Here is a 10,912-nt window from a genome sequence, read left to right on the forward strand (position 1 = left end):
AATCCAACAAATGTTATGTTTGAATACAGAAATTTTTATTCTTTCTATACTTTGCAGGGGATAAAACACACACCTCACTGAGCAGAAAATATTGGTCACCTTCACCAACCAACTTAAAAAAAAATTCAATTGTTTAAATTGTCACATAATGTTTCAAAGATTCAAGTTAAAAAAAATCCAATATTTTTTGACAGAAGGAAATTGTCTCAGAAAAAAATTCAGATCTGCTCCACTGGAAGTCTCACAGTTATTATCAAGTGAGAAGTGACTGCTGGACTTGGTCCTTACAGCAGTTTGCAGTGAATTAATTCAACTTTCACCCAGAAGAAAGGTAGATTAGTTTAGGGTCGTATTATTACCAGTAGTATGTACATGAAGTAGCGTGTAAAACTGTGGAGCTAATAACGTCTCTTAACATACTTTTGGCATGACAACCCTGGAACAGTATTTTAGTACTATTTTTCACAGCTTAGGAAAGGTACTGAGATCCTGGAGAAAACAAGGATAGATAACAAACGACACAGTAAGACATGCAAAGTGACAGTAAAAGAGCTAAATATATTCAGTCTAGACAAGAGTAAACCCAGGGAGATGTGATCACAGACTATAAATAATTTCAAGGCAACAAAAGAGAGAAAGGGATTATTCAGTCTCAGGAGAAGTTAGAATGACGAGCAATGGATTGAAGCTAATGAAGGAAAAGTTTAAGGAAGGCACTGGGGAACAGCTCTGGACACCCAAAGTAATCAGGAAGATGGACACGGAGGGTAATATCAATGCAGACAGTCACATGAGTGGGCAGCGTTAATGCTCAAGAGGAACACGACTTGACTCCTCAAACAACATTTAGAGCCTTATCTCCTGAGTGGGATTTTCAAGACTGGCTGGGGTTAAACCACAACAGCCCTCTGCGTCACACAGCATGAGGCACAGAGGTGATTGAGATGAATACAGACCTGACCAGAGCATGTAAAACCAAATCTGCTATAAGGGATTAACCCCAGCTGGCATTGAAGTACCACACAGCTAGCTGCTTGATCACTCCCCACACTGGGATGGGGATGACAACCAGAAAAAGGTAAAAGCTTATCCTGAAATAAGAACAGTTTAATAATTGTGATAAACTAAAATACAGTAATTATTGTGATTAAAAGGGAGATAACAAAAAGAGAAAGAGACACAAAACTCAAGAAAAACACAGGTGATTCACATTGTGATTGTTCACCACACACTGACTGATGACCAGCCACTTACCAAGCAGCAATCGCCCCCCTCCCCAGCCAACTCTCCCCAGTTTATATGCTGAGAATGACACCATATGGTATGGAATATACCTTTGTCCAGTCTGGGTCAGCTGTCCTGGCTGTGTCCTTTCTCAGCCTCTTGTGTACCCACAGCCTCCTTGCTGGCAGGTCATGAGAAAAGTCCTTGACTTAGTGTAAGCAACAACTAAAACATTGGTGCATTATCAACATTATTCTCACATTAAATCCAAACCACAGAACCATACCAGCTACTATAAAGAAAATTAACTCTATCTGAGACAAAAACAGGACACTTCATCAGTTCCCCAGTTCCCTGTTTTAGGAAGTTGACCTCACTGTGCTCCTGCATTGCCTCTGCTGTGCTGTGTTGTCCCTCCATTAGGTATCAGGATAGCTGAACTGCCCCAGGAAGATGAGGGCCTCCAGACGTGAGACTTCTTCCAGCTGCCTGAAAAATACCTCTTCTATTTCTTCCTGATCATATCGTCTGCAGCAGACACCCACTACAGAGCTGTTCACTTAGATTTGCCCTCTAATCCTGATGCATAATACATCAGCTGGCTCAAAACCCATTGATAGCCAGAGCTCCATTCACTGCATTACTCTCCCATACAGAGTGCAACTCCCTCTCCTGTTAGGGGATTGCACCTTATGTGCAGTACCAAGGTACTGACCTATGCTGTAACTGCAGCTCTGTAAGTAAAACAGGAGCCATCTGCCTGCTGCCACAAGTCACACACTTCCAGCCTTCATCACTGTGGGACTCTCTATTTCCAAGCTCAACAAATACTGATTAGTTCTTCTCTAGTACAGACCAGGCTCTTATACCTGCAGAGTGTCAAAGATCCATTCTGCCTTTTTCTCATTGTGTCTGATGCTTCAAAATCTGCTAACCTCTTCCCATAGCTCCTTAACTTGACAACAGAAATCCTCCACATCTCCTGCAAAAACAAGTCCCCCAGTCTCCCTTAGGCATTTCTGAAAGCACAGAGATGCAGAGCTGCATCCTCCCTCAAAAGTTTAGTCTGATAATTCTGATATGCTAGGGATAGTTGCCCTTGCTGGCACTGGGAACTGCCCTGTGACATCACCCTTGCTCTGCACACAAACACAGCCTTCAGCAAAGTTTATAGCCCTCATCTGTACACATTTCTTCATGCTGCTGAAGTATTAGATGCCCAGCACCTGCAATAGGAGTGGACAACCTTACCTTAGCAAGAGTCAGCTCACACAACAGCTCCAAGCTGGTCAAAAACAGCTGATTGAGCTCCTTAGGAGCTGGAGGAGGTTGCTAAAAGTCACAGCCTCCTGTAGCAGTCCTCTACCAGCAATAATAGGGCATCCTGGTGTTCCTTGAAGTGTTCCCAGGAGTCCTCCAGTGGTCCCAGAAGATCTAGAGGAGCCCAAAGCACAGGCCAGAAATGGCTCTGCAAACTGTTGCATTTGGTGTTTGACTCTTAGCTGCATGACAAAAAATGAAGGAGGGATCATGGAAAAGATGGGTTTCTCTGTTGCCATTGACTTTCATGCAGATTCACACTGGTTTCAGAATCAAAGATACAACGAACCTGATATGATTAAATAAGCACGCATGACATAAATTCACAGCAGTCCAAATATCTAGCATGTTTAAGGGAATTTTCAACTTGATTACCTTAGACAAAATCTTAAGTCAGTGAGGCCAGGTTACGCATTGAACCACTGAAGAGACCTGGGTTAAAAGGAACCCTGTGGGATGGGGCTATTTTTTAACCCAAATCATTTCATTGAGTGTATAATTATGTCAGCACAGCTGAGCTGCTTCATGCAACACGCACCCCAACAGAGCAGAATGGGGAGGAAGAATTTGCTGGTAAAGAGAACCTACCTAGAAACTACTACCTTTATTTATTCTTGCTTTGTAAGAGAACTGCCAGTCTTGTACCTGTAGAGTGTCCAGTTCAATACCTAACACAGATTGCTGCAGAGCCTGTGGGCAAAATGCAGAGGAGTGGTGGAGAACATCCAGCTGGAAGCATAAGGTGTTCCTTTCTTGTGTTTTCCCTGTAGGGTTTTCCATGTTCACTCACCCTCTGAAACCTGAGTACCTTTTCATAGTGCTTGTCACATCTACCTTTCGTAAAGAGTGATTATTATATGACCACATTAATTACACTCACTGCTGACAAAGCACTTGGTACCCAATATATATATAAACCAACAAAGTCCATTTCCTACTCTACTTTTCATTTTGCACAATTACTTCTGACAAGGAGATAGGAGAAGCATTCCCATGGAAAAAGGATAATCTCCAAGGACTGCAGGATTGTAACTAAGGAAAAATGAGCCATGGATATATAATCATTCACATCAAGCTGCAGAGTTTAAAAGCAGTTTAATTCAACATCTTAATTAAGGAATCTGCTTGGAAGAAAAGAATATAAACTGAAAAAGAGTCAGTAAAATGGCACCTAGTTATACCATTGAACAGTAAGGAAGAAAGATAGTGCTAGCAAAGTTACTGACAAATGCCCCATGGCAACTACTCTAAAAGCCCTGTAGCCTTACAAACAATTCATTTCTGAGCCCAAGAAACATCTGTTCAAAGTCAGGGCATCTTTAGGACCCAGTCTGACAAACGTCACCAGATCTTATTCCAAATCGCACCTATATTCCCGCAAAGAATTGTTCAAGTTCTCTGATTAGGATTGAGGCTGGAGACTAAATTTGTTTTCAAATGGATACTTTGCATGAGACATTAAATGTAAACCCACATAAAACACTATATGTGCAAGCTGGTTTCCTCTGCAGCCGGAATGTTTTTGCTCAGATAGGCGCTGCAGAGGATTTCTTGTTCAATTTAGAAATCAAGGACATGAGACATGAGAGAAAGAGAGCAAAACCATCCTTTCTGTACTAAAATGAGGGAGAACACAGTCAATCTTGCATTGTTATGCAGAGACATGAGCACCGTCAGCACCATGCACCTCACTCATATGATCCTAGGGTTGCAGAAGATAAGGATGAGCCAGATGTTCAGACCAGCCTGTCCCAGTGCAAACCCCCAGGGCCTGTGTTTCCTACTGTTCTATGATAATGCTTCTAATATTCTGCATTCCAGAGCCTTTCATACTGAAACACTGCTTTGCACCCACTCTCTCCTAGGTGCAAACCACCACTATGTGCATCTCTGTGAGTCTGAGCGGCTTTGTTGTGCTGGGCTGCTTGTTTGCGCCCAAGGTGCACATCATTCTCTTCCAGCCCCAGAAGAATGTGGTCACTCACAGGCTCCATCTCAACAGATTCAGTGTCAGTGGGACCGGGACCACTTACTCTCAGTGTAAGTAACCTTTCTATAAGGATGTGGGTTTGGATAAAGACAGGGTGGATTTATTACCAGTCACAGAAAGACCTGGATAGGCTGAACTATGCACCCTGTGGAAGCACTACTCCGCTTGTGTCTGGAGAGAAAATCCCATCTCTGTCCTATGGGAATTGGCTCAGAGCCTGCCCTGAAGCTCACTGAAGTCAACACAAAGCTTTCGGGGGGATCGGTCTCCAGCCTGCACAGAGCAGGCTGCCTGTAGCTCGCTGTCACTCGCAGCAGAGACAGGAACAGATTGCCCTGGAGTATTCCTGTCAAAGTGACACGCTGGCAGGACCTGGGTCACAATGCAGCATGCTCTCAATGGCTCTTATTGCCTGCATTATAAGGAAAGGCTCCAAGCCTGCAGCAAATGCATGCAAGGAATGTCATAAGCTGTACCTGTATGCAGAATGTGAGCAATACCTTTTGTTAAATGCCACTGCCTTGAGAAGCAATCAGTTGTCTGTTGGAAGAATAGCTCATCTGCTCTGCTCCTCCTTTCCTCCATCTTCAATCTCTTCATCCCAAGCAGATTCACATCTGTGATTCTGTTTTGAGGCTGTTACTCCTCTTCTGGGTGAATTGCTCAGAGACTTTTTTGGATAAAAAATAGAAATAGGTTACCTGTATGTTTGTTGTTCTTTTTCCTTGTGAAGCTTAACTAGTCAAGGATGGGAGCACACAGCATCTTGTTCACAGAGTTCTGTGGACAGCATGTTTGACCTGGAAAAGCTAATTGAAAAAGGATACTACAACTATAACAATGCAAGGACTAAGAAACAGAGGAAAGGGGGGACACAGAGCAAGGCACCTTCAGATTTCAGACAGAACATGGAAGGAACTTGGGACCCTGCTGTCTATCACATTGTCAGGGATAAGGAGGTAAAGGGATCACAGCTACCTCTGGCTCTCCCAGTCCAAACTATATTGCGTATGAATGTCCAGGGTCCCTTAACAACAGAGCAGCCACGTGTCTCTACACGTCCTCCATTTCACTAGTCAGGACAGCATCCAGCCCAGACATCAGAAACTGAAATCTCCTTGATATTTTGGGGAACTTAAACCAAGAGAGATCAGATGGCACTAAGTGCCCAGAGCGCTGAGCACCCCCAAAAGAACAATAGATTCCCAATAGCCTTTAGAAGTTTGTTCCCTTGACAAAACTGTAAATCACATGAGCTTATTTTCATCCCAAATGAATTTTGTACAAGTGGTCTTTTCAAGGTTTTTTGCTGTCTCATAATATGGAATAAGCTCAGCTAGAAATAATTTCTATTTATAGATACTTTTATACAGGATTACATTTTGGAATTAAGGGGGTTTTATTATAATAGCTGGATAATACATGTGTGTGTACACGCATGCATCCAACTGAAAGGCAACCTGTGTGCACATTTTTGCATTAAAAGACTGCTTTTTCAGGTTTATGAATAGCTTTAAGACATTAAAGAAAGCATAAAAATCCAGGCTTACAATCTTCTGCTACTTCATTGTTTAAAAAGGTGGCTGCAGTCTTTTACTGCTTGCACCTAGCTGCATAAGGGCTGCTCATCTTTCTTGGTCTTTCTGAACCATGGCAAGACATGGACCTGGAAGTAGGACTAATAGGTCCACCACTTACAGTGGAAAAAGCCCTGTAGTTGCCATCTGGGATGATTATTTGGGAAAACAACACTGAGAATTCACTGTCTATCAGAGTACAAATATTTTTAAGAAGGAATTTTTTTCCCTATTCCATACCATCTATTTGTAAATTCTTTTAAATAAATTTTCTTTTTCTTTCTTTTTCTTAGCTGTTTAGTCATTTATAAACCTCCAAAAAATGGTTGTCATCCATATCGATTCTAATCTATGCCATAAATGTTCCTCTTCTCAGTCCTGGGGTTGTCAGCTTGTTTTTATTTTGGTATTGATGGTGTTTTCATCATTCAGAAACTGCTTAATATGAAATTGACCAAAATTAGCTTCAGGGCATTTTGGTAACAGCAACATCCAAAAAGCTAATTCTTGCTCATAGAAGAATTATGTCACAGAAGACAGGAGTACCCAATTTGCTTGAAGGGGCAATGTGTTTCTTAACTCCATGGATTCCCACCTCCAGTGCATCTCAGGGCTGTCATTACCTCTTCATCAGTCATTAATGCCACAACCATAGTGGGTTCGTGAACAGCAAGTGATTCATAGGCAGTTTTTAACACAGTTCCTTGAACAGTGAAAACTGGTCAACCGCTATGAAAAAAGGTAAGTGACACCCATGATGCTCTTGGGTAGGGTTACGCGTTAGCTCTAAGTGTATATCGCAACTACATTCTTAAACTGAGCAGTGCTTAGGGGAGCCAGAGTCAGTGGTCAGCCACATAAGCTGCAGTGTGGTAGTAGTCATGAGAGCTAAACTGTGCACCTCATGTAGTCATCTGAATACAGCTCCTCTTCTTTGCTATGTGCTCTGTAGGAGCACGTAGTGAGGTGAATACTTGACTGCTAAGTGAGGAAGTGGTTTAGAGGCACTGAGCATTGATCATTTTGACAGCTGAAGTCTAGACTACAAACGAATACAGATTTAAGCTGAAGAGAGGCAGAATATATGTGTACCTGGGTATATGACATGTTTTGAAATGTATACATCCATACACATTAATTTGAATCTGAAAATTCATGTTTGGAGGAGTGCTGCATGAGTTCTACTTCCCCTGCAGAGTTTCCCCCACTGGGATGTTCCCCAGTTTTCCTCTGGCTTGTTTTATGGGCTTGGAAGAGGTATTTCCATAAGGTAGGAGGTCAGCACTCATAAAACTTCCCAGAGAGCTCAGTACTGATTTAAGCACATACATGATTCAGGCTGAGTTTTACTGCCAAAAGATGTCATTCATCCAAGTTAAATCCACATGGAGAGTTGCACATAGATTTGAGCTCCTCCAGGGGTCAGAAAAAGAACAGAATCTTCTGTTGTAGTCAGAATGGTAAATTTTGTCTCTCAAAATTTATTTTCCCAGCCCTTGTTCCAAACTAGCCCTGATACATGGCTTTTATACATGATTATCTCACAGTTGTTGGACTGTGAGCACAAGTAGAGAAGTGGCACACAGTGGGTTTGAATTTGCCTGTTCCTGACTATGTAGGCATGATGCAAGGTGCCCATGGCAATGCTGGGCTCTTGCATTTTACCTCTGTTTCTTTGCCTTGGATTATCTAATCAAAATGAGAGATAGCCAGGAAAGAAGAGATCAGAAGAATGAATTCCAGCCAAATCAAGACTTATGGTCATATCATACATTTGTCGTTGGCCTCAACACAAGGCAAAATTGATGTGAAGTGTCTCTAGCAGATATAACAATATTTCAGGAAACCCCTTGGCTGTTGCTATAAGACACAATATGAAACTCAGAATCTTGACATCCTCTCCAACCCTAACTATTCTATGATTCTATGATTTGTACTGTCTCAGGGAGAGCTGGACACTCAGTGTGAACATTTTACTCCACACAGCAGAGTTAACTGTCTCTCTGCACTACAAGAGAGCTGCGTGCTGTGAAGGAAGGCTGGGAATTCAAAAGCCAAGGCCACTTGCTCCTCCCGTATCACCATACTTCTCTGTCCAACTTGAGCACCCTCCTGACCCAGTCTATGGCAGTATTTGAGCTATTCCTGCTTTTCAATGTGTTGAACTTCAAAAAAACCCTGAAGCTAAAAAATTGTGGGTGGGTGACTGATGTTCACAGAAACAAAATGCCTTTGCCTGTAGTCACACTGCAGCAGAACAGGGATTTGAATCAGGTTTCCTAAGTAACAATGATTTTTCTATTTGTCAACAATAAGTAGAAATCAAACTATGAACAATAATAAAAATTATATAATATGGCACACATCAATATGTTGCCATATTATAGCCAATTAAAAACTGAATAAAAAAACTGATAGTTCATTTTCACAAAATCATAGATGCCCTGTGACCTTTTACCAACAAAGACTGCTTTCAGGCATGTGACTCACAATACATGTCCAGGTTGTGAGAGATCAATCTGTATCAACCTGATACAGAGCAGGGTCTCATTCTTAGCTCTCCTATTATCAGGAATATGTCCTGCCCTATGAGTAGTAGGTTAGTCCAATAGGTGCCTCTATATTCCTTTTGTTAAAGCAGTTCTGTTTTCCATTAAATATTTATTCAGTCAATGAAAGGATTAGAAATAGTTGCTGATTTGAAGAAATAATGCTTTGTTCTAAAAATGATGCTGAGCATCTTTAAAGAACCAGTCTGCAACAGAGTGTAGCCACTTTTGGAAGACTGAGCATGCCCTTGTCAGCTGCATAAATTGCTTTTTACACTGGATGATTGAGTTTACCAAGTCAGTGCTTGCTGGGTGTTTTCTTTGATGAAGGCATCACATTTCTCTGGGTCACTGTTATCATTAACCTAATGTATCTTTCAAAAAACAGCTTTATGGTGCCATGAGCAGAGATGTCACAGAGTATCTGAAAATACATTCTTGATGCTTAGTGGATAATTTTAACAAAGATGGACAAACCAACTCCCTTTTAAATTAAAGTCCACAAGGTTTTAGCAGTATGGTAATATATCCTTCAGTCAAAATACAAATACATTTAGGAACAGATTCTGATACTCAGCTTCAGTTGCTTTATCCCTGAAGCTGTGATAACCTGTGGTATAAAATATTAGGCAATGTCGACAAGGATATCAGAATCTGGGCCTCACATGTGGATGCGCATTGAGTCCCGATCCAGAGATCCTAGAAATGGAGGGTGTTGTGGCCAGAAAATATTCTGGGATTAGGTGAGCAATAATCTCGCTTTCAAATCCAGTTATTCAAAAATCTCTTCACTTCATCTAACATGGATTTATAATTCTTGTATTCTAAATTAAAAATTAGATTAACACACAGTCCTAATATGCAGAGGCAGATCCTCTCCTGGATGTAAAAATACATACATTTTATTTCAGAAATGTCCACTGCAGCTATAGGAAAGTGCAAAGGATCAGACCTTAGCATTTGTTGTTAATAAAACAAAAAATCCAGAAGTTCACTTTACTCTACAGGGACACCTCAGCACCGCTTTAGCTATGTTAGTACACACTACCATGCAAAGTGCTACAAAGTGAGACCCAGCGGTGCAGTATCATCAAATGAAAATTCATATATTCAATTCAGACACTTCTTGGAGAAGCTTAGTCACCCAAAGGGCTCTCAATGGTCAGCAAAGAGAAATCAGGTTCCTCCAGAGGATGCTGAACTGTCTTGTACCTCCAGCAGCTCCACTGCTGACACCATCGTCTTGGTTAAATTGGGTGAGATGCTCCAAAGCAACTAAGTTCTTACCCTATGTCTTGTAATTTATTGCTGTCCTGAAGTTACCTGATTTTTCCCACTCTTTCTCTTTCAGCATCTGCTAGTATGTACGTACCGACTGTCTGCAATGGAAGGGAAGTTCTGGACTCCACCACTTCATCTCTGTGATTGTGACTTGTGGTTCAGTTCTTGAGGTTTTAGACTGTTAGGCAAAATTTTGCACATGTTGTGCACTTTGGAAAACACCAGAAAACAGAAGAAATCAAAACAAAATTAGTACCTTTTTTTAGAAACAGTGTAATAAATTATTTTTGAGGATTGTACAGTATATAGTGATGTTCTGGAACTTTTTAGACTGATTTTAGCCTTTTTGTTGTTAACGGTCATAAGGGACATGTAAATAACCATGGTTCACAATGTGCATAGTCCTACAGTAAGGGAGTGATTTGTTGCAAGCACAGTTGCAATGTTAGGTGAATTCTTTCCTACAAAATTTTTTTGTAGCTCCTTGTTGTAATTAACTTAGACTGCATTTCTATGTTGTATATTACAGTTACCTTACGTGTAACAGATTGGTTTTCTCAGCACAAAACAGCAGTATTAATGTAAAAGCACCAATAATAAAAAGATAAAAGTTTTTCAGCATGGTTTCATTTTTGTTTCTTCCTCCCTCAAGGTTATTGCCTTTCTGTAGACACCAGGACAGGAAAAAGAGATAAAACATATGCAGTACTAGCATGGGTACACACATGTCTGTGTATGGGTCCATGCCTGTGTCACTAAATCCGTATCACGTATGTTCTTACAATGAATGCTTTGTCAGGGTATAAATTCCTTCTCCTTAAGAAAAATGTACACTATTAAACACCTTAAGTGTTCATTTTGTTATTAAAATGTGGGGTAATTTTCAGAAGTGAAAATGTCTGATTGCATCTCAGTGAGATACTGGCAAAACGTTTTTGATCGCCGTTTCACTGATTTGTCATGACTTAATG

General features: G+C 41.0%; 1 protein-coding gene across 3 annotated transcripts in view; it reads left to right on the forward strand.

Annotated features, from left to right (window-relative positions):
• The window catches only part of GRM3 (glutamate metabotropic receptor 3), a 103,919-nt gene extending 93,360 nt beyond the window's left edge, over positions 1 to 10,559 (forward strand). For all 3 annotated transcript variants that reach the window (XM_057422433.1, XM_057422435.1, XM_057422434.1), the window contains exons 5-6: positions 4,410 to 4,584; positions 10,012 to 10,559. In XM_057422433.1, the coding sequence (XP_057278416.1) occupies positions 4,410 to 4,584; positions 10,012 to 10,085 (249 nt within the window). In that variant the 3' untranslated portion in view covers positions 10,086 to 10,559. The remainder of the gene's footprint in view (positions 1 to 4,409; positions 4,585 to 10,011) is intronic.
• The last annotated feature ends 353 nt before the right edge of the window (positions 10,560 to 10,912 follow it).

Source organism: Pezoporus wallicus, unplaced genomic scaffold (genome assembly GCF_028554395.1).
Source record: "Pezoporus wallicus isolate ANWC-B61680 ecotype Strahan unplaced genomic scaffold, APGP_CSIRO_Pwel_v1 contig_3058, whole genome shotgun sequence".
NCBI classification, from domain to species: Eukaryota; Metazoa; Chordata; class Aves; order Psittaciformes; family Psittacidae; genus Pezoporus; species Pezoporus wallicus.